The sequence below is a fragment of the Anabrus simplex genome, chromosome 6, assembly GCF_040414725.1.
Source record: "Anabrus simplex isolate iqAnaSimp1 chromosome 6, ASM4041472v1, whole genome shotgun sequence".
Taxonomy (NCBI): Eukaryota; Metazoa; Arthropoda; class Insecta; order Orthoptera; family Tettigoniidae; genus Anabrus; species Anabrus simplex.
The window spans coordinates 217,452,679-217,479,781 of record NC_090270.1 but is presented as its reverse complement, the minus strand read 5'-3'; the positions used below and the strand labels follow the sequence as shown (position 1 = coordinate 217,479,781).

At 37.9% G+C, this 27,103-nt stretch overlaps 1 protein-coding gene across 1 annotated transcript in view; it reads right to left on the bottom strand.

The window, feature by feature from the left end:
- The window catches only part of Hasp (Hig-anchoring scaffold protein), a 1,448,565-nt gene that overhangs the window by 15,271 nt on the left and 1,406,191 nt on the right, over positions 1–27,103 (bottom strand). The window contains exons 22-24 of the mRNA XM_068228385.1: positions 22,383–22,534; positions 18,924–19,097; positions 17,980–18,159 (exon numbers count right to left, since the gene is read on the bottom strand). Of these exons, the coding sequence (XP_068084486.1) occupies positions 17,980–18,159; positions 18,924–19,097; positions 22,383–22,534 (506 nt within the window). The remainder of the gene's footprint in view (positions 1–17,979; positions 18,160–18,923; positions 19,098–22,382; positions 22,535–27,103) is intronic.

Sequence of the window (27,103 nt, the reverse complement as noted above, 5' to 3'; positions counted from 1 at the left end):
AAAATGGTGGTTTGTTGATGGTTCTGATGCAAGTATTTTGTTTGTGGCAGCAGTTAATTAGGTTATATGTGTGATTAGGGTTGCCATACATCCTGAAAAAGCAGGATTGTCTTGAATTTCAGCATTTGTCCTGACTGAATTTTTAAAAATCCCAAAATGTCCTGAATTTTTAAAGTCAGAGCAAATTATTTAAAATGTCGCTCAAATGTTTTTGAAAGGGAATGGGATTTTTTGGTTGGCTGTCCTGAAGCAGATTCTGACGTGATTATCTGACGTTGTCGTGGTAACAGACTTGACCTATGCTAACGCTATCTACTTCCGCCTGGGAGCAGCATGATGAATAATGATGAAAATTATTTTGTATCCATGTTAGCTAGTAATAAAAGGGTTCAGTTTTTAAAGCAATTTAAATCCAGTGAGCAATATTCTGAATTGCTTAAACTGGCGCAGTTCTATTTCTGTTTACCTGGCCATAATGCATGTGTGTAAATAATTTTTTTCTTTATTAATTCACAATGCACAGATGACAGAAATAGACTGACAGTAGAATCTGTTAATTCAATATTATTGCTGCAATATAATTTTTAAAGAAATATCTTGGCAGGAATTTCATGATTACTGACCCTAGATACCTCATTATATAATGAAAATCCACAGCCTGTTTCCAGACATTCAACCAGATCAGGAATGGAATGATGAAGCCCCCATCTAGCAGCGAGGATAGAAATTGTGCCAGCTGCTGAAGCCTGTCACACTCCCCTGGGGCAATGATTAATGAATGACAGATGAAATGAAATGATATTGGAGAGTTGCTGTAATGAATTATGACAGGGAAAACAGGAGTACCTGGAGACAAACCTGTCCTGCCTCCGCTTTGTCCAGCACAAATCTCACATGGAGTGACTGGGATTTGAACCACGGAACCCAGCGGTGAGAGGCCGGCGCACTGTCGCCTGAGCCACGGAGGCTATGCCTCATTATATATTTAATCATATTTTCAACGTGGACAGCAGTCTGATATTTCTAATGCAGAGAGCTGAAGGCGAGGCCGGAAGTCAGTTGGAGTGATGAGAGGGAGTGAGACTCACCAGTAATTCTCCACTAGCAGTGAGATGCTACAATTTTAAAACCAAGCCGTTGCCAGTAGGCACGTGTAAGGGAGCATCATACCACCAGTTGAATCTAGCCGATGACAAGCTAGGGGCGTATGGTGATATTAAGTATGTCATACAAACAGGTATACGATAAAATAGATGGATAATTGCAGGAACATTCGAAAGAAGGAAGTGGAAGCATAAAATATTTATAGGGCGGTATGATATCAGAGGGGATCCATGAATGTACAAAGGAATGAAAGAAATATTTCAACGAGTATTACATCTAAATAATAACAATCATAAGTGTTTTTAACATGGAACAATAATTTTTTAAACAGAAATTAAGGACATTAAGAACTGTTTGAACTGTGATATATAAACAATTTTAAAAATAACCTCACCGGGAGGATAAATGCGATCAAACAATAGGTAATAAGAGGTAATGATCCAAAGGCTAGCACATCTTAAAAGAAAATTTGCAATTTAAAAATTTAACAATAACAATGATAGAATAACAAGGCCTAGGTACCTGAAAACACAAAAAATTGAGAACCAGAGGAGTAAAGTTTCCTTCTTCAAGTAATAGAAAAGAACTGACCATTTAAATACTCACAGTGAATAAATAAGGGAGAATTAGGGAATTTACAGTAAGATCCAAACATGTTCAAAAAAAGAAATGTCTTGCACACTGTTTAGAAGAGTAGCCATGACACAACAGTCCAGGCAACTTGACCACACACAATACAGATGTACTAACAGTTCAAAAACATAGGGAAGCCCATAACAAAGATTCCAGTACAACGAACTTTGATTTCGCAGTGCTGTGTTCGTCAATATTTAATCAATTAAATCTGTTATTAGCTGCTATTCCACAGGTATGATTGAGATAGAAGGCTCAGACAGAATTATTATATATAAGTGGATAGATAGAGTGAGTACTTGAGCGCTTTTGCTTATTAAATAGTTTAAATACAGAGCCGTTGATCAAGGCTAGACCACTGATTGGCTCCATTTCAAACACTTTGGGGATTCCCCTTGATCCAACAAACCTGGTGTTGGTTATTTAAGCTCACCGTGAGGTGAAAATTTCCCCATTCTTCCGATAATCATGGTGTGAGTTGTACGTATTGCAATACGGTCGGCACGTGGACAGACTTTTCCTTTGTGCGGACATGTGTGTTAGAAACAGTATATTGTACAATTGAAACTGTGATTTTGCCTAAAACTAACTGCATTCTTTTGCCATGTGCAGGATGGCATTAATTGTGTGCATTAACTGTGTAAACTGGAAATTGAACATTTGCAACTGACAGTAACAAGCGCGACGGAAGCTTCTTCTTCTTCTTCTTCTTATATATATATATAATTCGCTGGGGCCATCAAGGACCACGTTAAGTCTTGTTGCATTTGACACTGAACTTGGCCTTCTTTAGAGCCCAAATTTCCCTCATTCTTTCTGAGTGGGCCTGCTTACGCTCCTCTGTTCGGTTGCTCGTCTTGGTTTAGCCCGTTCGTCAATATTTTCTTGCGGAAGAGACCTCTGTTAAGGGCGTCTTCAGATGAAATATGTAGCATTTGCAGGTCTTCTTTGGTATTTCTAAACCAGGGAATTGTGGTTTTGGGGTTAGAATCAAAAAAGTGAAAGATTTCTTTAGTTAACTTTCTTCCGTCCATTCTTTTCAGATGACCGTAAAATCGTGCCCGTCTTTTTCTGATTGTGTCGGTAATTTTCTCTATTTTGCTGTAGACTTCCTTGTTGGATCTCTTTTGATGGATTCCATTTCTGTACTTTGATCCCAAGATTCCTCTCACAATTTTGCGTTCTCTTTTCTCCAGTTCTTTAAGGAGTCCTTTGTTGGCATTTAGAGACAGGGTTTCGGTTGCATATAGAACTACTGGCTTCAGAACTGTTTCATACTGTTTTGGGAAAGGCATTTTTTGTTTTAGATTGTGCGGGATGTTTGGTAGGCTATTTCCAGTTTGCGTACTCGTTCCTGAAGTGCTTCTTTGTCCAGTCCATTTTTTATGATGATCTCACCCAGGTATTTGAATTTGTCTACTCGGGTGATGTCCCCGTATTTTGTATGGAGTTTTGGTGGAGCCTCTTTGATGTTAGTCATTACTTCTGTTTTCTCAAACGATATCTGCAAACCAGTTTGTTCGGCAATTTCCTTTAAAATTTCAACTTGAACTCTAGCGGTTTCTATGTCGTTTGAGAGAACAGCAATATCATCGGCAAATGCAAAGCAATCTGTTGCGATCCCCTTGGATTTGGTTCCTATTCTCAATGGACTGTAGTTGGTTTCCTGTAATCTCACCCGCCAGGTTCTGATGATCTTTTCAAGAACACAGTTGAAAAGTATCGGGGATAGCCCATCACCTTGTCGGACTCCTGTTTTGATGTCAAAGGAATGCGAGAGACATCCGTGGAACTTCACCTTGGATTTTGTATCGGTCAGGGTGGCTCTAATTAATGCCAGCAGTTTCAAATCAACTCCAAATTCATTTAAGATGTTTAGCAGGACTTCCCGATCAATGGAGTCGTACGCTTTCTTAAAGTCTACAAAGACAGACACATACTGCTTGGACCTTAGTGTACAATATCTGATGATCGTTTTGAGATTTTGGATCTGTTCAGCTGTTGAGCGACCTTTTCTGAACCCTCCTTGGTATTCACCTATTTGATGTTCGACTTGTGCTTCCAAACGCTCCAGGATGGCAAGTGATAGAATTTTGTAAGTCACGGGTAGCAAAGATATTCCTCTGTAGTTGTTGATGTTCTTCATGCTGCCTTTTTTGTGTAATGGATGGATCAAAGCTATTTTCCAATCTTCGGGTAGGGTCTCCTTGTTCGAAATTTCTTCTATTTGCTTTTGCAAGATATCAAGTGATTCCTCTGGGGCATATTTCCATAGTTCTGCTACTAATGAGTCTTTCCCCGGCGCTTTGTTATTTTTGAGACGGGCAATGTGGCGCTTGATTTCATCTCTGTTGGGTGGTCTGGAATCTGAGTACCTGAGTAAGGGTTCCTTGGTCTCGATGGCGCTTTGCGGTTTAGAGCAATTAAGTAAATTCTTGAAGTAATCTGCCAGAATGCTGCAATTTTCTTCATTTGACATCGCCAGTGTGCTGTCCTTTCGCTCAAAGCATAGAGATGGTGGTTTGTAGCCAGTGAGTTTGCGTTTGAAGGCTCTGTAGTACTCTCTGCTTTCATTCTTCCTAAAGTTTTGTTCTATCTTTTCAATGACAGATATTTCGTATTTACGTTTCTCAGTTCTGAACACCCTAGCTGCTTGGGCACGTTGGGTTTTGTAGGTTTCCCAATCATTTTCTGATTTCATAGAGTAGTACTGTTTCCACGCATTGAGTCTTTCTTGGAGGACTGATTCACAGGTACCATTCCACCAGGCATGCTTTTTGCTTCTCTTGATTTCTGCAACGTCTTTGGCGGCCTCAACAAGGAGACTTTTGCCGTTGTTAAAGTCACAGTCATTTGGTCTAGCCTTCTCCTGGAACTCCTCGACCCTTTGCCGAAGTTTATCATTGTCGAAGCGTGTGATCTATTTGGTTGTCTTCCTTGTGTTTGCGGGAATTGGTTTGAATTTGATAAGAGACATGTAATGATCTGAGGCCACATTGATGGCTTTCTTTACCTTGACATTCATAATCTCAGGGCTGTTTTTCCTGGAGATTGCAACATGATCAATTTGGAACTCTCCGAGAGCTTGGATGGGAGAATGCCAAGTCATTTGCTTTCTGGGTAGATGGCGAAAGTGGGTCGACATGACCTGCAGGTTGTGATTTTCGCAAATGGACACCAGTCTTTTGCCGTTGGGATTGGTTCTTTTGTAAGCAGGGTAATTTCCTACAAATTTCTTGTACTTCTGTTCATGACCTAGTTCGGCATTGAAGTCACCCAAAAGAAGCTTGACATGGTGTTTGGGGATTTTGTTTAATTTTTCATCCAGTAGGTCCCAGAAATTATCAACTTCGTCTGGATCAGACTTGTTCTTATCGTTTGTAGGAGCATGTACGTTAACTAGGGCGTAGGTTTTGTTCGCGCATTTAATTGTGAGTATAGACAATCTGTTATTCACAGGTTCGAAATTTGCAACCGATTTAAGGATCTTGGTTCTAACAGCAAACGCGGTTCCAAGAATCACAGCTCCATTGAGGATTCCTCTTTGCGCTTTGCTCTTGAAAAATCGGTAGCCTTCGGATTCAAAAAGCTCTTCATCTGGGTACCTTGTTTCCTGTAGGGCAATTATGGATATCTGATTTTCGTGAAGAGCTTTGGTGAGGGATTTCAGCTTGCCAGTTTGTGTAAGTGAACTTATGTTGAAAGTTGCTAGAAAGGTGTTAGATTTTGGTCTGAGTTTTTGACTCTTCAGGGTACACCAAGATGCTCCGACTCATCTCTTGCATGATGTCGAGTCTCCCCCAGAATCCGAACGAGACTCGTGCGCCGTGGCGTTCACGACGAGGGATTTATCCGAAGATTTACCCCCTGGGGTATGTTTCTTGAAATGTTGTGCCATCATGCTTTTTGACTTGACTTTGCTTTGGACGGGTACCCATCCTTTTACAACTAGGGTTGTTAGCCCTAGAGGTTGCCTCAAGATGTTTTCTGGCTTCTGGTCTTTTACCAGTCTTCGCCGTAACCCTGGCAAGGGACCAGTATTTTTTTTTTCACGGTGGTATTTTATTTCCCTACTACCCTCTGACTCTGCTGGCGGCAGAGCCAGCGAGCTTCCCCAATTCCAATGGGACGCGCCCGATGGAGGTAACCGGTAAATCCCCACACGGGTATTATTATTATTATTATTATTATTATTATTATTATTATTATTATTATTATTATTATTATTATCGGTCAATACGCGGACGTGTGAGATAAACTGTATGAGTGCATTTCGTATTAATTCGTGCTGCTACCAAGGACGAGTGTCAAACCGTAAGATGCTCTGTATCTTAAATCGTACCATGTGTTAAGATATATAATTCGGACAACGGCTAAGTTAAATATAGCCTGTGTTGGTTCGATGCTGTGCACTCGAGCACACTAAGCGGTGAAGAGTGAACTCACATACTACATATCTTTCAGATTTCAACAGGAACAGGACCCAGAAGAAGATGGCAACACCGGAAGCTGAAGCAAGGAATTATCTGCATGTATAACCAGTGATGATGATGGTGTAAGGAGGCACGACACAGCAGAGATGTGAACCACTGGCTGGTGACATGTAAGCTGCTGAAAGTTAAGTACAATGATGTCTTTTTATGCATGATTCATGATATACGTGAAATGCTTGTGAGGAATAGGTTAATTTGTTTTAATGTAAATATCAGCCAGATTGGCATTTTCTTATTTTTCTCGTTGGGATACAAGGGAACAGTAGGTTTATTTTGTGTTTTTATTCTGTGTATTTGTGTTGTGTAGTGTATTATATTTCTTTGTGCTACGGGTGTAAGGTTTAGCTAGCTGCAATCATTGAATAACTTACAAGCAATATGCTTACAGCGTTGATATAAAATTCATTTCAGAATTATATAGATTCAGTTAGGATTTCTTATTCAACAACCCACTTCTCTACCCACTTGAGCTTAGTCGGAAGTTTAAGACAGGAAATGGAGCATTCGTCCTAAGTGGTTTTTATACCTACGGTATGGTACAATTACATTTAAAAATAATTAGTTGCAAAAAAGTGTGTCAAAGGTATGATTGGTATCAGCATCAGGGCACTTCTGTGTCAAATATGTTCAAGCAAAGGTAAATAAATGCTGTTTTTAGTTTTCATTTATTTGTGTTATTAAGAAATGAGTAATTCCATGTGAGCTGTCCCATCTTTTACTTAATAATCTATGCAAATAAGACTGAATATTATATAATTTTGGAGTGGTCTGTAAAGTAGGCGTTTTACATATAGTATGATTTTTTATAATTTCTCTATTTGATTTTTAACCTTAATGTCATATAACAAGTGTGTATTTTGGTAACGGACGGGGCAGTTCATATGGAATTATCCAAATGCACTCGTTGGAACCTTTTGGTCTTGAGCATGGGGGTAAGGATGAAAATATCAAATATTCTTACGGGAGCAAAAACACAGTTGCGTTGCCCTATCACTATATGAATGGGGGCAAGTGCTCCTGTGGAGTTGGCACCTATGGTTGGAACTTGTCGATATTGGTGTCCTGAATTTCATCCTGTACATTATGGCAACCCTATGTGTGATTAATGTGAAAGTTTCTAAATAAATAAATGTACCAACTGACAGCATTTTGTGTACGTCTTCGTGGATACATCAAAATATTTTCTGATAATACTTCCTGTCACAATTTTGTTGTTATTTCCTATATTTAGGAGCATTGCTCAATGTAATCACCGAACTTATATACTTATGGGTAGGGACCTGAAAAAATTGCATTTGCGATAAATGCAAATTTTTTAATCTTGTACTGAATCCAAGCCTGCGGTAATTCTAATGTGGAATAAAATCATTTTAACGCATAAATAGAAGTGCGACAAAATGCGAATTGTGACCCACTTTGCGAAATTTGTATGGGTATGCGATTTTGGTGCAAATTCTGCAAAGATGTGTTATTTTACTGGCAAAAGCAACATATTTTGGCAAAATCGTCAGAAATACTCAAAGTATGATGCATAAATCTTTTGACTGTACTGATCGATGAAGAAAAGTAGCCGATCGATTGCTGCTTGCTGACTTTAATCAATATTTACAATGCGAATAGCAAGGGGAATAAGATCTGTATTGATTATTATCGAAATGTAAATTGAGTGTCATGGAAATAACAAGATAGACGCAGCGTTGTTTTACTGTTGTTCAATATTGAAACTAGTGAAGACTAGAAAGTCGAGCGATCATTTAGGTTATGGGCCGCACAACAAAACCTGCGCATGAAAGGGCTCAGAAATATGCAAAGGATGGTTTATATGCCACAGAGTCAGTGACAGTGTTTTGCAAATATTGTAATTGCCGAGTTGGGTGGGAAAAAAAAAAGATAGCGTTGTAAAACATGTTAAATCTTAAAAAACATGTGGGTAAGCAATAACAAAAGCGATAACAAAAGTACGTCTACTGCTAGTACGTCTCAAAGAAAGCAATCTTCTGTGCTTACACAGTTAGATAGTTGTAAACAACAAAAAATTTCCAGAGATAACTTCTCAAAATGCACAGTTGAAGTATTTGCCAAAGCAAACATACCTCTGGAAAGGCTGGAAAGCAAAGAGCTAAGAGCCTGGATTACTGAGTTTTCAAATGAAGAGCTGCCATGTATGAGAACTCTACATGAAGTATATTTACCGGGTAAGTTTCAGTTTCATTGATCGGGTACGGTTTAGCTATTACGACATCAAAACCATGCGCAAAATTGAAGGCTACCAAATTTGAATATGATTTCCATATCAAACTATCTTACCCGTACCCAATTGATCCAGTAATTTTAAATTATTTTGTTATAATTTGAGGGCTTTCTTCCTTACTAGAAGTTGCATCTGACTACCAGAAAAGAACAGCTGAGGCTCTAATGGGGAAGAACATCAACATACTCTGTGATGAAACTACAGATAGAATGGGCCGTTGTGTTTTTATCATCATATTCCAAGTCCCAGCCGGGTTGAAAAGAAAGCTGCACGTTGCTTCTGTGAACTTCTTGATGCAGAAAATGCCAGAAACTGCTGCCATGCTGTTTTAGAAGCTCTGCGCAGTTATAGTGTACCATATGATGCAGTTAAAGTGTTTGTCAGTGACAGCACCCCGTACATGACCCGGTGTTATGAAACATTAAGTGTGGTCACAGGGGATCATTTAATGCATGTACAGTGCTGGGCACATAAGATCGGCTTGGTTGGCAATAGTTAGGTCACAGTGATGACAGATTTAAATCATGTGGTTGCAATGGTAAAGTCTGCATTTTCGAACACAAGAAAGTGAAAATATAATTATTTACAATTCTTAACATCAAAGTATAGTGCTTCAAAAGAAGCAAAGCTTTTTCCTGCACCTGTCATAACCCGATGGAATAGCTGGTTTCAGGCTGTCTTCTATTTGAGTGCTTACTTTACTGATGTTGTTACATTTTTCAAGGTGTCTGACATGAAAGACATTAATAACTGTGGTATTAAGTATCTGACTGATCTGAGTGACCGAGAAGTGAATAGGCTTCACTCCCACATAGTTTTATTACAGATCATGCAGCTGGATTCGTTGACCTCCTTACTGAACTTAGAGGGTTTCTGTATCCTACCTCTCATCTCCTTTACCCCAAACTGCATAACCTTGACGCCAGTTTTACCTTCATTTGTGAGGGGAATTTTTCTGCGGCAACTAATGATACTTTGATTAAGCTCACTCCTCTACAGCAGGCTGCATGTGGAGACACATTTGTCAAAGCTGCTCATTCTTCACATTTTCTCAAGTTTTGTATCCAAAAAATATAATTTTAAATAACACTGATAAATTAGATGAGCTCGAGAAATTGTTTGGAGTAACAGATCTTGCACGAAATGATATCTGGTCTGGTTACTGTTCTCTGAAACATGCAATTCAAACCCAGATGAAAGAAAGTGAAAAATGTGATGTCATGCTTGCATTAACTGCAGTTCAGACAGAGTTCAGCATGTTTGCTAAATACTGTCTTGAGTTGTTGTGGACCCCAACGAACAATGTAGATAGCGAGCACGTGTTGTCTCATTACAACACAGTGGTTACAGACAGATGGTGCAATTTGAAAAGGAAAAAAAAAAAAAAAGCAGTGCCGAAGTACTGACAATGCTTTCATTTGAACAATGAATTTGAATTGTGTGTGAACCAAGGACAGTAATTGCACTTCATAAACTTGGAATTGTTAAAATTAATAATATCATGCAATTATTTTAACTTTGTAAATAGATTCTAATTTTGGAAAAATAGATGCTAATTTTGAAACAAATAGATGCTAATTTTTCAGGTCTCTATTTATGGGTTTATGATCTTATTTTGGGGAGGGCCATGCAATTTTTCCCAAGAACCTCCTAATGCATCTAAATTGATCCATGTATTTTCACCTTACACTTTAAAGTACTACAGATTTGGGTTCACTTTTCTTTTTATTGAGGATCTGGGGGATAGTGGGTTCAAACCCCACTGTCAGTAGCCCTGAAGATGGTTTTCCATGGTTTCTGATTTTCACACCACTGCACCTTAATTCAGGCCATGGCTTCTTCCTTCCCACTCCTAGGTCTTTCCTGTCCCGTCATCACCATAAGGCCTATCTGTGTCTGTGCAATGTAAAGCCAGTTGTCATTTTATTGATATATGTAGATGTACATATAAAATAGAAACAGCACAACTTAAAACATTTACCAGAAATTTACAGAACAAAGTTAAGACATTGATTATTTTGCTTTGCCAAATCATTTATCTGGACATCAGCACCTACTTATCAATGAAGTGTCATCATGGAAAACCTGTTCAGGTCTGCCTCACTAGTTGAATCCTTCAGATGTTTTGAGCCTCTTCAGGGTGGAAAAAAAGTGTTTGTTTATGGTTGTTGATAACGGTGACATTGCCAGGAGTTGGAATAGCCAAAACATTATTAGGGTAGACTTTACAATCACATTATGTGGCAATTACTCCAACTGACTTAACCGGTGTTAGAAGACTTTCAGCTTGGCCTTTGTCATCATAAAATCAGCTAGTATTTGATCTGTGCGTGCAGATTTTCAAGTCCATCAATTATGCCTACAGTATATCTGCTTTCTTATGTGATAGAAGGTAAATGATGCTTTCTAAGAAGTTCACTTAGTTTCAAGAAATGTCCTTGATATGACTGAATGAATGAATCCAGAAATCGGATGATATAATAAGCTTTGACATCATCGCCGGTATCCTGATTTGCACAATGTGTTTTCATGGTAGGATGCATGGTAGAATTGCATTACTTTTTTTATTTCAACTCCACTGGCCGTCACCAATTTCTTGGTTTCTAGGAAAAGTTACTGGCTTAAAGACTTGCGCCACTGGTATGGACGAACTTGTATTGAAATCTTTCGAGTCACTGTTTTGCAAGTAATCATAATCAATTGGATCACCAACCTTAGTAGGGAGACAACATTCTAAGGAGGAGAAGGAAGAGATGATTAACCTTTTCCTCTCATCGTCACTAATTCCTGTTTGAGATTGTTGGAAATATTGACTAATTCCCCGGAACAGATATCTTGGTGCTGAAGTTGACTGCAGATGGAGTCACACAATGTGAACAGTTCTAAAATTACTACTGAACAGACAACAAAATCTCTGTAAGTGATCACTGCTGACAGAATTGTAGTATCATGTGATGTTGTCCTGTTGTCAAATTTTCTCCAGAGCTGCAACAACAGGACCACATCATTCCATGAAAACTTGTGCACTGTGAAGATGTTCAATCCATCTATTCAAAGTGGTGTATTAATTCAACAATGATACAAAAGTTTATTGAGATCCACCTATTCAATACACATTGGGTTCTTAAAAATTAAGATTTACATCTTGTCATACTAATTTAATGGGACATGTTTCACCCATTGTATGGGCATCATCAGCTATAATCTCATGCCTAAAAGATAAAGATTGGGATCCTGATTATTCTAGTCAAAGGGGCCAATGACCTTCGATGTTAGGCCCCTTAAAACAACAAGCATCATCACTCTAGTCAAAATGTGTTATAAAAATGAGGAAAACTTGTTGCGAGTTCCTAAATGACAATTTACACAATTAAAACATGTTTAAAAATATGTATGAGAAAAATGAGTAATGTTGGTGCAATCTTACATTGAAATCCTTAAAACATTTTTAACCCGCAAGTGGTCGCTATATGAGATTTTCTTTCACTTCAGTTTTTATTGTGATATTAATTCACAGTGATGAAAGGGAGGTGACTGTTTCCTATTCTAGCTGAGTTTATAACTGTCCTGAGTAGAGCTGTTCACATTTGAAGGGTAAGCACCTCCCCTAGTGAGAGTTTCTCCCGTCGCGCAACTAATGGCATTTGTGTTATGTTGAAGTGGAGCGGGAAACTTACTCCTGTTGTACGCGTTAGTATTTGTATTATGAAGACTTATTGTTTTTAAAAATGTTATTGTATTCAGAAACCTTGCTTTTAATGTAAATATTACTAAATATAATGCATGTGTGAGATTTTATTTTTTACAACTTCAGGACGGAAATTATTTTTATGTACATTGCATATGTTATTTTAAGTAGTAATTTCTGTCTTTGATAAACAGCGAATAATTTCATTTTTATGTCTGGCTCCATGGCTAAATGGTTAGCGTGCTGGCCTTTGGTCACAGGGGTCCCGGGTTCGATTCCCGGTAGGGTCGGGAATCTTAACCATAATTGGTTAATTTCACTGGAACGGGGGCTGGATGTATGTGTCATCTTCATCATCATTTCATCCTCATCACGATGCGCAGGTCGCCTACAAATGTCAAATCAAAAGACCTGCACCTGGCGAGCCAAACTTGTCCTCGGACACTCCCGGCACTAAAAGCCACGTGCCATTTCATTTTTTAAATTTCATTTTTATCTAAAATATATAAGGTAGAAATTGCATTTCATTTCAGTAGTAAATTTCAGCCTTACGCCCCACAAAACTGTGAAATATGTCATATTTATTTTAATGTGAAAGTCTCATGCACTCACGTTACATTTCGGCTAGCGACCACTCGCGGGTCAAAATAGCCAAACTGTCCTTATTTTCATGAACGGTAAGAAACTCTATGGCTAAAATTATGGCCTTGAGGTACAAGATCAAAATGAATGGAATCTGGTTAAAGGCAACCCACTTTGAAGTCGTAGAATGGTTACAATGAACCTTAAGTGGCTTTATCATTTAAAGAAGACATTAAATATTCTTGTAGAAAGCTTATAGTTTATTATAGAGTATACAGCTGTGTGACTGATGGAGTTGTTGTTGTTGTTATTAAACCCGTATTTGTGAGGTGAGTCCACAGTCTTCTTAAAAATGATAAAAGGTTTATGGCTGAGTGTTGCCGTGTGTGTCTTTACTAGCTGATGCAATTGTTTCCTCATTGTGCTAATAGTCAAATGGGAACGCTCATGTTTGATGTTGGCTATAGCTTGAATGTTGAGAACAACTATTGATGGATGTGTGGTGAAGAGTCCTCTCAATTTTTGTGGTATGAACAAGACACTGATGAAAGAATTGGGGATGCTCATGCAGCATTCGGATGGTTAATGCACTGAGTCTTCATGAATAATGACCTAAAACTGCAAACAAAACTCATGGTGTACAAAGCTGTTGTCATTTACATGCTGCTGTATGGCTGTGAAACTTGGACACTCTGTCGCCATGATATCAAAAACTTGAGCGCTTCCACCAACAGAAAATGAGATTCATCTTGAGTATTAAGTGGGAGGGCTATGTGACCAACACAGCAGTACTCAACAAAATGCAGCTAAATAGCATTGAGGCAACAATCATCGCTCATCAACTGAGATGGTTAGGCCATGTTCACCGCATGGGTGATACCAGGCTTCCCCACCAAATTCTTTATCGTGAACTTTGCTCCGGCAGTAGACCTCATGGAGCCCCTCTTAAGCGTTTTAAGGACCAGCTGAAACACATCATGAAGACAACTGGTATAGATATACAGACATGTGAAGAATGTGCTGTAGACTATTCACTTTGGCGGAACACTACATCCACTGCTGTCAACTTGTTTGAAAGAGAACGCCGCAGACATCAAGAGGCTAAGCGACAAGCAAGAAAACTCCGTCAATTACAACACCGCCCTCCTCCATCCATTCAGTGTGATTTGTGTGGGCGTATGTTTTATGCCATGATTGGTCTGTTTAGTCATTGCAAACACATCCATAAAGAGTTTTGTTTGTGGCCAATGTATGCATGAATACATACAAGTCACAACTTGGTTGTTCACATAGTAAAATGGCCCAACAGTACCCCTCATTTTCCACTCATTTCATTATATTATTGGTATTTATTATGATTATGCACTTTATTGTTGCAGGAAAGACCATCCCTAATTTTGGAGGAGGCTTGAGTCCGGAAGCCTTACTTCTAAATATGTCACTTCTTATGAGAATAGTGTCCAGTTTATTATTCTGGAGTTCATCTTAGGAGAAGTACCCAGAACTTGATACAGGACTCCATTCCAGCATCTGCATGGAATGAAAACTACAACATAGTGTGTTATAAACTTTCTTCAACTACAGTTGGTCTTAAGAAATATCCAAATTTTGTTCTAGAAAGACAATCTTTAACACAAGTTCCTTGCATTTAGGAACTCTTGTCTGTCAACTGTCTGTGCTGGTATTTAACCATGTAACTTTGGTCATAACAAATGAGCACCAAACCAACTTGGCTAGTCTGCCTGGAATGGTATATGGAAACCTGTTAGAAGGCATCCATTTTCCCCCTCCACATCCCTTCCTGTGGTACCAGAATGAAGACCCTCTTCTTTATTCCCTACTTCTGCCTTTCCTGTTACCCAAAGGTCCATCTCTCTGTTGTATTCCAGTAACGTATAATACACTCATGTTCATAAAAACCACAACACCTTGAAAGACTAGTGATAGGAAATTCATATTTACAGGACATGTGCATTAGTATGTTCTGAAGAAATGATTAGCATTTGAACTGTGTCGGCCCTCAGGTTCAAGGTCCACATAAATATCTCAGCGCACCACCACCGACTGGTAAAAAGTGCTTGCGGCTTTAGTTGTCGCTATAAATCTAAGGTAATGGATCAGTGTGACTTGAGCTGACATGCAGGATGCCTTGCAGATGTATATGAGAACCATACCGTCAAATGAGTGAGTTTGAAAGAGGGCGCATTATTGGCATGAGAGAACGTGAAGCATCCGTCCAGGATATAAAAGGCCGCAGAACACAACAAGACGGGTCTGGTCACAGCACCCAGACCCCCCCCCAAGAAGACTGACACCTCATCCAAATGACGTTGCAGGACTGATCTGCATCCTCCTTGGCTCTGGAACAACAGCGGAACAGTGTAACACATTGTACACTATCAGGAATGACAGTCCGTCGCCGTTTATTAAGGTCTGGGTTACCGGCGCATCGTCCACTTCTCCGCCAACCAACCTTTGACTAATGTGCATAAACATGCTAGACTGCAATGGTGTATGGAACAATATCACTGGGGACAGGAAAGGCAGCAGATAGTGTTTTCAGGCGAATCCAGGTTCTGTTTGTTTGAAAATGATGCCGCATTTTGGTTCGGCCAGTCCTATTTAGATATAACTACAAAGATGTGGTAATTAATAATTTTTTTGACAGCCAAATTATAATAGTGACTTTTTAAGATCATTTTAGTTTTTAAATGATCTACTTTTATGCACTAGTGTGTAAAAGTTTTATATATACTTGCTTAAAGTTGGAAATATTCAAAATAAAGACTTTTAATCTCTTCAGTTGTTGATACTGCTCTCTTGTTACAAGCTGAAGTCTGAGTTTAATCCCTCAGTGAGGGAGCATTCACAACACGCACCCACTAGTGCGGAAGGAGGCCGTTGCCCACTGCAACTCTATAGTTTCGGCACATACGCCTATAAAATTTTTGTAATATAACACACTCTTTCTACTCTCTCCCTTTGGTATACCTTTCCACTGGAATGCATAGGCACCTGTTGCAAAAGTACGCAGCTAATTGTCAAGCTCCTTGCTAATGCCTCCACTTTCTGCATTAATTTCTGCCACAGTAACATCATTTATCAAAGAGCTATCATTGGAGTTACAGCTGCCTCTGTGGATCAGTGGTAGAATGTCAGCCTCCCGATCCCAAGATAGCGGATTCAAACCCGGCAGAGGTAGTTGGATTTTTGAAGGGCAGAAAAAAGTCCATTCAACACTCCATGTCGTATTATGTCGGCATGTAAAAGGTGACACATTTGGTGTTTACCTGACAAAATTCTTTAAATCTCATCCATAGACGCCCAAGAAAGTTTCGGTTTACTCGGTCTGTCATCTAGTAGGCCTAGAGTAAAACGGAACATCGAAATTGGTGAGCAGACAGCCAGATGGCATCAAATAGAAATGTCTGCACATGGTAGCTGAGGCCGTACGACTATTATTATTATTATTATTATTAATATTATTATTATTATTATTGGAGTTACAACTACTCTCACCCGATTCGTCATAACTATTGTTGAAAAGGAAAGGAAACAGTTGATAAGAGACTCTATATATTCACCAAAAGGGAATAATATATGATTCCTATGTAAACGAAAGTTTGACTTAATTCACAATCCCCATGACACATGGCAGTACAATGCAGAGGTTGCCTTTTGTGTATAAATACAGCACTCCATATCTGCCAACATTTGGTGGATGCTGTACCTAGCATGGCATTCCATGCTGTGGGTGGGGATGATTGAATGCATCCACGGTTTCACCTGCCTGTCATAAAAGGCAACTAAAAGGGTACCCAAGGGCTTTTATCTTGGGAGCTTGGGTTGGTGACCATGAGTCCCCCAGATGAGATTGGCATTCCTTCCACTTACTTGCCCCAGGCTACTCGCCTTCATCTTTCCTATCCAGTCTCCCTCAGTCAACTCTTGTTCTTTTCTGACCCTGACGTTATTAGGTTTATGAGGTCTAGGGAGCCTTTCACTTTCACACCCTTCATGGCCCCTTTCTTTAGCTGATACCTTCATTTTTCCTCTTTATTTAGTGTATGGCTTTTTGAATACATGAGAAAACAAATTCATCACTATAAACAAACATCTAGTTCTTGGAAGTATCTGATAGAATTTGGGGTTGCCATTAGGAATTCCTCATATTTTCCTCTCTAAGCTCTATTTCTGTCATCTTCCCTAACATGTTGAACGGTCTGCAGTGGTGTGCTGCAGTCACATGCTGGTGAGGGCTGCACCCCCCCACTTGAATGAGTCTCCACATCTTCCTCTGATTTGTGTTAATAGAGGATGGTTGCCCAGTTGTACTTCCTCTTAAAACAATAATCTCCACAACAATCTACTCCAAAGTCCATAACAACCAGTTTTCCTTAGAAATGTCACTAATGTAATAATGTCTGAACAAAAATTTATATTAATTTATCTTTGCTGAAATCATCATCATCATCATCATCATCATCATCATCATCATCATCATCGATTCTCCTCTCCAGCAGGCTGGGTGTGGAAATGAGGAAATGAGCAAGCCTCCTTCTGAGGCTTGTTCTTTTATTGTTGAAAGCAATTCCTCTTTTTCCTCTTATGCTGACTTGCTATGCCCAACACAGTCGAGGGTTTTTCATCAAGGTAAACTCCCTTAGCCTGTAGTATTCCCCTACTTCATTTACATGGCAGCATATCAAGAGCTGGAATGCCTCATCCACCAGCTGCAATATTTCAAAGGTCTCCTTCTCTTTTTCCATTGACGATACCATTAAGGACTTTGTTGTAATCTTGTCAAGGGACTTTTTCAAGCTGCTCCCAACTAGGACGGCTGATTGAGGTTTTCTAAAGATGTGTTACTCCTCTATCACTCACCCTTTCTCCTGGCTTGTGACAGACAGAGCCTAGCCTCCCATATACAGGACCCATGTCGACAGCTTTCCTTAAATAACTATTATAATTCAGCAGTCTAAAAAGTCTTGTATACATTGTGTCCAAAAAGTGCATATTACACATTTAACAAACATCACTTACATTTAGGTGCTTGTTACATAAATAACAGCTATTCTATATACATTTCAAAGAAAATTTCTAAAATTAAATGTATATTAACATAGTAATATTAATATGTAACAGGTTATATTACAGAATTCTGTTCTTTTGTTTAAGTAATACATGATACTTATAAATGACAACATTTGAGTGTATTAAAGTTATACCTTGACAGGTAGGCAGAGGACTTGCCCAATCTCCACTGTGTAAACAAACAGCTTCATGTGGTCCACGCAGTCCATAACCTTGAGCACAACTAAAGACTGCTCGACCTCCTACTTCTCGGCTTAGGATGGATACTCGTAGATGTGGATCAGTGAGGTTGACTAGATCTGCACATTCTATACCTATAAATACAAACCTTTGATTTAACTGGAAAAATTAATAATAATAATAATATTAATAATAATAATAATAATAATAATAATAATAATAATAATAATAATAATAATAATAATAATAATAATAATAATAATAATAATAATAATAAATTTGATTACTTTTACTCAATTACTTCCCAACTCTGTTTATAGAAGAGAAGCACATAAAAGGATAAACACAATGACAGATTGTTGTGGAAAGAGGGAGAAAATGAAAGAGGAGACAAGGACAAACACGAAAATACAAAAGGATAAGGACAAACTTCATATCTTCATACACTACCATCTTCAAATAGATGCTCTCTTTATCAACCTCAATTCTTTTACATTAAATTATTATTATTATTATTATTATTATTATTATTATTATTATTATTATTATTATTATTATTATTATTATTATTATTATTATTATTATTATTTATGGCCATTGCTAGCCTGGTGCAGTGCTGTAAGCCAGATCCTCTAAGGACGATGGACGGCATTTACTATGTATGGGAGTATGGGAAACTGCATGTTATTGTGATGGAGGATAGTGCTGTATGTGGTGTGAGTTGCTGGGATGCTGGGGACAACATAAACACCAAGTCCGAGTCAAGGGTATCGATATACTGCATGACATGGAGCTTTGCAATTGACCCTACATGTCAACCAGTATTCTATAACTACTGCATATTACAGACATCACACTTTCAAAGAACATGATCTAAAAGCAAATTGTAGTAACTTACTTTCACATATAGGAATAGGTGCACTCCAGTTTCCTGAGGGCAGACAAGTAATCTCCGGAGCACCAATGAGAGAGTTACCATTTGCACATGATAATGTTACTTTGGTGTTCATTTTAGTACTTTGGGTACTGAGGTTAAGGCCTCGTCGTGGAGGTATCATTGGACAGTGTACAGCTGGAAACAGATAAATATTACCAATTAGTTGCAATGTTTATTTTTGAAGCTTCTGTGTTATTTTAAGTATGAATATCTTACTTAGCAAGTTTATTGAATGTATTTTTGTAAACTTAACAAACCATCCTTAGGTAAAAATTAAAAAGCTAAAATAAGCTTAATAAATTGTAGCATAATTCAAGACAATTTAAATCTGGAACCATAGACACCAAAATGTTGCCCTAACTGTGTACATGTACCATATAGACAGTAATGGGAAGAGTATAAGAAAAAAGTAATTGGACTGAATTACATTTGTCTCAGAAATATTTTATTCAATTACAAAATACTTTCAACAAGTAATCAATAAATTTACAATTATTACTTTACAGAACACTAGTCTTAACGAAAGTGCTGTTGGCATGAGGCTGCAATGATACCAAAGTTGATGATGTTGATTCCCATTGGGAACCTGAAATATTTTTGTCCCGAATGAGTAAATTTATAGTACCAATATAAATGGTCCGTTATTGAGCATAACAAATTTTCCAGCTAACTCATTCCTGGTTGCCAGCGTTTCGCCCCAGTGTGCTAAGTTGGGCTCATCAGTTGGTAAATAACACACCCACGCATAGCTACTGCATAGTGCATAACCAAAGTTATAAAAGCGAGATATATTCCTTCATTTTATATGGTCTTTCGTTTCTTTTTAGCATAGGAACAGTAAGTTGCTATCATCATATTTTTCCATAACTTTTATTTTAGTTAGTGACTTCAGCATTTCAAATAATTTGCCATTCACTTGATAATATAATTCATTCTTCTAATTATCATCGCTAAATCAAAGTACACCTTGTGATGATGCTTGTTGTTTAAAGGGGCCTAACATCGAAGGTCATCGGCCCCAAATTACACCTATGTATTTGTTGAAATGACGGTCTACAGGGACACTTGAAAGTATACCTGTGTTTTCTTTTAAGAACATCCCCACCAGTGATGAATGTTGGGGGATAAGTTTAATATTGTTGGAAATACTCGAAAGATAAGAAAGCACTTCATCCAGCACTGATGAAGCTACTACTTTTGCTATAGTACAATTGGAAAATGCTATCTTCATCATCACTTAATTTTTTCCCATTTCTGCTTCGATACTATGTATATCAATTACTAGAATGTAATGATTACAGTTCTATTCCAAGAAGTAAATTACATCTGGCAAAAAATAATGATTACAAGTAAAAATTACTCAAAAGTATTTATTAAAATTGATTACTTTTACTCAATTACTTTCCAACTCTGTTTATAGAAGAGGAACACATAAATGTATAAACACAACAACAGCTCATTGTGGAAAGAGGGAGAAAATGAAAGATTAGTCAAGGACAAACATGCAAATACAAAAGGATAAGGACAAACTCCATATCTTCACACACTACCATCTTCAAATAGATGCTCTCTTTATCAATCTCAATTCTTCTACATTAATTTCTTCTATTTCTATTTCTGCTTCTCAGCTTCACCAGGGGGTTAGACATCAACACTCACTGAGGGGCTGTCTTGTCAGATCTTTAATCTTAATGTAGGAAGTATAGGAAATTAAGAAAGCCATAAAACACAGGAAAAGAGAAGAGACATAAGACAGAGATGAATACACATAATAAGATAGACACAATGACAAATCAGTATGGGAAGAGGGAGCAAACAAAATAGATGACAAAACAAACACAAAAACACAAGGACTATTCCCACATCTTCATGAAGATGTGTTTATGTGTTCTACCGCTGCCATTTATCTCTTGAATTTCCTTGTCTCTTGTTTTATTTAATCACTTTTTCACCATTGACCTGTCATAATGTTTATGTTCCTATCTCTCTAGACATGACTTGATATGACACTTGTTTGTTCCTATCCATTACCTACAATTTAAAGTCAGTTTACCTAATACACCTAGATTGAAATATTATTTTATTTTTACTGAAGCTCATAATTACCCATATTAATAGAAGAGAGAAGTGCTACAAATAGCTTTAAAATGTATTAAATCAAAGTTTATGAAATATGTTAGATCCCAACACCTTAATCACTCTTGCATACTGGCCTTGACATTGATTTATTTGTTTTAAATGTATGAAGGCTTTTATGGCCAGAGTCAATATAATCAAAGTCTTCTGGGCTATTCTGCTGTGGCCTTTTCCTCTCATTCCTGCCAACTGACAGAATAGCCTAGCCCCTTAAGTGGGTATGACGTCTTTAGACGTTTTCGTGCTGGGCTTCTACAGTGGGTATGACGGCATTAGTCGATCGTAAAATTTATCGCGTATGTATCTTGGCGGTGAAGGCATACGGCGTGTCCATGGAATCTATTGCATTAGTTGATATGTTTTCCATGATATCACGCTGTGTATTGTTTTTAGAGCTGTCACAGCTTCGTGAAATGCATTTGTTTTGGCGCCTTGCATGAAGTTCCTGCGCAGCCATATGTAAATAATGTTAGGAACACATTTGGATTCATAACAATGTAAATAATGTACATAATGTTAGTATCACATTATTGAAGAATAATAATTACTATCGTATTAGAGTAAACTAATTGTGTACACATTTATGAAGGAAATATTTAAATATCACAAAGTGGGGGAAAAGTACCCACGGCAGGTTATGCATGTGGAGAATTTAGTACCCAGTTAAGGGGCTAGAAGACTTTGATTATATCTTCCAGAATCCAAAAAGGGTGGAGAAAGAGAAATATCAGGAGTGCTCTTTGATACAAGGTGCTAATAAAACTTAAAGGAAATCTTTACAGGACAACTGTGAGGCCAGCTAAGCAGTACACCATTGAAATAATTCCTCTAAGAAATTACAATATCAGCATGTAATAGATAGCGGAAATAAAGATACTCAACGGGGGTAAAGAAATGCCTCCGAAATGATCATATAGGGGACACAATGAAAATTAACATCATTGGGGCAAACATTCTGGAGGCAAGTTTTAGGTGGTTTGGCCATGTAATGCAGATAGACAATGACTATGTTAACAAAAAGATTTCATGCATGGATGTTGAGAGGAAAAGGAGGTGTGGGTGCCCAAAGAAAAGGTGGATGGACCTGTTGGGAGAAGACCTGATGGAAAAGAACTTAAATATTGAAGTAGCTCAGAATGATGGATATGACTAGTAGTAGTAGTAGTAGTAGTAGTAGTAGTAGTAGTAGTAATAGTACAAATAAACGTTTACATTTTATATCTGTGGGACCAAGATGACCCTTTTAGTTTTCATATGCTAGAGATGTTGCTGGTTAACACTTACCTTTTACAATGATCTCAACAGCATGGGTATGCCTGGTGGGAGTAACACATGTGAAAATACCAGAATCATCACGACTAGCATGGTAAATGCTAAGTCGATATTCCAGCTGCGAATCTCGACCAGGATCAGTTGTCCAACCTTCAGGATACTTCCTAAACAAGAGTAATCATTTTACCAAAAGGCATTTTGTGATTGCTCATTAAAAATGCATCTCTTTTAATCTTATTTTACACACAAATAGTAAAGGTCAAATTATTAGAAGGACAATGTCATATTCTAACATTATATTGGAACTGCAACTCCCTAGAAACTCATGTTTTGATTGTTTGGAAGTGTTAAAAATGAAAGCTATGCTTTAATAGAAACACCCGCAGACATAAATTGACTCTCATTGAACTCCTTGCAAAGTAATCTACATTATTATATTGTGTGCTATACTTTTAAATACATGCTAATAATTAGGGGCAGATGTTGATGACCTAAATGATCACTGAAAATGGTCAATAAAAGTCTTTAAATTTATGGGAAAATGCTGTAAAATAAAATGTCTTTAAAATATTTGATCTAGATGTAAAATAATTTAAAATTACTTTAAAATATTTGATCTAGATATTGATTCCCATAGGGAACATGAAATATTTGTCCTGAATGAATAAGTTTACAATACCAATATAATGGTCCGTTATTGGACATTATACATTTTCCAGCTAACTCATTCCTGGTTGCCTGCATTTCGCCCTTGTGTGCTAAGTTGGGCTCATCAGTTGGTACTTAGCACACCTACCAAGATGCAAGACTAGTGCATACCGTGGAGGCCACTGCATAGGCTACTTGAAGCCACCAGCACTATGAGAGACTATGTCTCACTTCCAAAAATTGATGCCTGCCTGGCCATCAGCACACGAGGGCGAAACGCAGGCAACCAGGAATGAGTTAGCTGGAAAATTTTTAATGTCCAATAACGGACCATTATATTGGTATTGTAAACTTACTTATTCAGGACAAATATTTCATTATTTTAAAATATTTGACCAAACTGAATTCTGGTGACTGTGTAACAATGTAGATTAGTAATATATCCCTGTTCTGTTCACCACACAGTTCTTGTTTCTACAGAAATAATTATGTCCTAATTTACTTGGAAGTGTATATCAATATGGATATAATGATTTCCTGGATGCTCACAAAGAACCTAGAAACGTTTGTTATTCTTCGCACTCGTTACAGCTTTCAGATGTGTTTCTCGTTTGATTACAAAAAACTTTTTTTTCTGCACTCACTTTAACACTGCACAATGTACAAAATAAAACACATCCATCTGTTGTAAATACATCTTTTTCATATTCTTTTGATAGCTGGATTTAAAATATACTTTGTTATTTATTTAGGATCGCTTCAGCCTCCTATGGGTTACGATAATGCAACTTGCTTGACTGTTGATGTTCTTTCTTTTCACGCCAATACTCCTTAATTTTCTGGCTCGCTTTTGCTCATTCCTCACCTGAGAACACCCTTCTTGTTCTCCTGCATTTCTCTATGAACAGATCCGTCACCTCCGCAATTTTCCTTCTGAACACTGTTCTGTTTGTAATATCTCTCTCCTCAATGCCACACTTTTTAACATCCTGATGAACTTCTTTCAGCCATGGCATTTGGGTCTTTCTTCTTTCCTGGAAGATGAGAATCTTATTTGCTAGGCATTCCAGTCCCATTCTTCTCAGGTGTTCATAGAAAGTCAGTCGCCTTTTTCTTATCAAGGTTGAAATGTTCTTGCATTTTTCATACAGCTCTTGATATGATCTGAAATGGAAGGTAAATTCATTTCTTGTTGCTTTCTTCGGTCTTAGAATTTTCCTCAAAAAGTTACGCTCTATCTTTTCTATTTTGGTTATCCCGTTTCTGGCAGTTGTCCCTGCTGCATTGAGGCATTCAGGTTTTACCATGGTATTATAGTATTTGATGGGTTTTAGATGCAGTTTAATTTTATAACTTTTTATGTTGTCACTTGTGGACTTTTACCACTCTGACAATAAAGAATGATTGCATAAATTAGAAAAGCATTTTAAAATGACCTAAACATTCTTTAAAATGCTATATACTGACCTAAAACATTCTTGAAAGTCAAAATAATGACTGATCACTCCAAATCAGCACAAAAAATGCAAAATAAAAATGTGTTATTATCGTTTGTTATACAGCAGAATGAATTTATCTACTACTGAACAATGTCCTAATGCAAAATGAAAAGTAGATGACATTTCAGCAATATCTGCCCCCACTGGGCAAGTTGCCCATGTGGTTAGGGACGCACAGCTTTGAGCTTGCATCGAGGAGATAGTGCATTCAAATCCCACTGTCGGCAGCCCTGAAGATGGTTTTCTGTGGTTTCACATTTTCACACCAGGAAAATTCTGGGGCTGTACCTTAATTAAGGCCATGGCTGCTTTCTTTCCACTCCTAGGCCTTTCCTGTCCCATCATTGCCATAAGACCTTTCTGTGACAGTGTGACGTAAAGCAAATTGTAAAAGAAAAATCTGCCCCCTACTTATAATTCATGCTTGTGTGTTTTTCATGGTTCCAGCAGCCCAAACTGAATAATACCTACTTCTGTTTAATTTATCTTCAATTGAAATGATAAAATATATGATCCAAAAGAAAATATCTACTAGAGTTTTATTATTTATACCAAATTTCCACTGTTCAACCAATAATAATGTTACATTTTCCACTCTAAGAAATTTGACGATCCATGCAGCTGTGTTAGATGGTGACAAGTGACTAATGCTGTGTGGTATGGTAGGCCTTCTTGTTGGAAAAATTTGGTGATTTTATAGAATATGGACATTGAGGGTGTGGATGATAATGTTCTCAACGGGAAAAGTATGCAAGATAAGCCACTTCAAAGCAAGGTAATGACAGTTAATCATTAATATTGCTCATCATATGAGGAGTAATCCAAGAAGCAATAGTAATTAGATTTTGTAGGAAATTGCAAAAATAATAAATGTCTCAAGTTATAATGTTTTGGTTCATATACAAGCTGATGCTGACTCTAAGCAGACAAAAGAACACTAAAGTTTTACAGTGAATCAATAGAACTTTAATCTCTAATGAATTTTTCAGAAGCAGAATCAGATTAAAGTAGGTACTGTATGTGTTCACTTTACATTGCACTGACACAGGCAGTTCCTATGGCAATGATGGGAGCTAGGGCTGGAAATAAAGTGACCATAGCCTTAATTAAGTTACCGCCCCAGCCAGCATTTATATGGTGTGAAAATGGGAAACCACAGAAAATCATCCTTAAGGCAGCTGCCGATTGTGAGTTTGAACCTTCCATTTCTTGAATGCAAGCTCACAGCTATGTGATCGGTTTTAGATTCTTCTCTGATATTGACTGATGAAGGCACTGTAATGAGATAAATAGGATAAATGAAGCTTATGAAGTGAGTTTTCAGTTGCTATCTACTGTAGTTTGAAAGAATGATTGCTAAAAAAAGACCACTTTATTGTTCAGAATTTGGTGAAGTTTTATGAATGTTTAATTGTTGACTTAGGCTTATTTCTGAGGGTATAAATTATTATTATTACCTCCTCAAGTTCTGACATTCTGATATGTTGGAGAGGATTGTGTGTCTTGGTGATCCGTAAGTATAGTTCCATAGACCAAACAGATATTGCAGCAGGAAGGGTTTTTGAAGACTTGGAGGGAAACCCTGAATGAAAACTGACCTGCCTTGAGGTTTAAGTGACAATCTTATTGTCAAGATAGGTACATTGGGCTGACTGCATTCATACTTTAAATTCTGTTTTTAGGAAAACATTGACAAATCATCAAATCATAATTATAAGATGACCTTTAGTTAGGAGGTGGTGACTGTTTTGAGATTATGGCATTATCAGCTCTTCTTAGTGTTAACCATAGGAGAAACAGTAAAAGTTTTCATCAACAACTTGTTTTACATCGCACCGACACAAATAGGTCTTATGGCGACGATGGGACAGGAAAGGGCTAAGAGTGGGAAGGAAGTGGCCGTGGCCAGCACTTGCCTGGTGTGGAAATGGGAAACCACAGACAACCATCTTCAGGGCTGCCGACAGTGGGGTTTGAACCCACTATCTCCCGAATACTGGATACTGGTCGCACTTGAGCGACTGCAGCTATCAAGATCGGTGGTAAAAGTTTTGACCTTAAAAGAATGATAATAATGTTATTTTGCTCTATGTCCCACTAACTACTTTATGGTTTTTGGAGATGCCAAGGTGCCAGAATTTAGTCCCATAGGAGTTCTTTTGCATGTCAGTAAACCTACCGACATGAGGCTGATGTATTTGAGCACCTTCAAATACTGACGTACTGAGCCAGGATCGAACCTGCCAAGTTGGGGTCAGAAGGCCAGCGCCTCAACAATCTGAAGCACCCAGCGCGGCCTTCAAAGAATGAAGGTATCAACTACACTGGGCTGATTGACTCAGACAGATCAAATTGACAGGTAGTTCAGTAGTATTTGAAGATGCTCAGATCTGCCAGCCTCATGTCAGATGATTTATTGGCATGTAAAAGAATTCCTGCAGGACAAAATTAGTTGGTGGGACTTAAAACCAATAACATTATACTATCAACAAAGAAAGTGGTGGGGCATAAAAGGTGGGGAAAATGAAAGACTTCCTAGGCCTTGCAAACTTTCTATATTTAAAACAGAACAAGATTTGAGGAAGG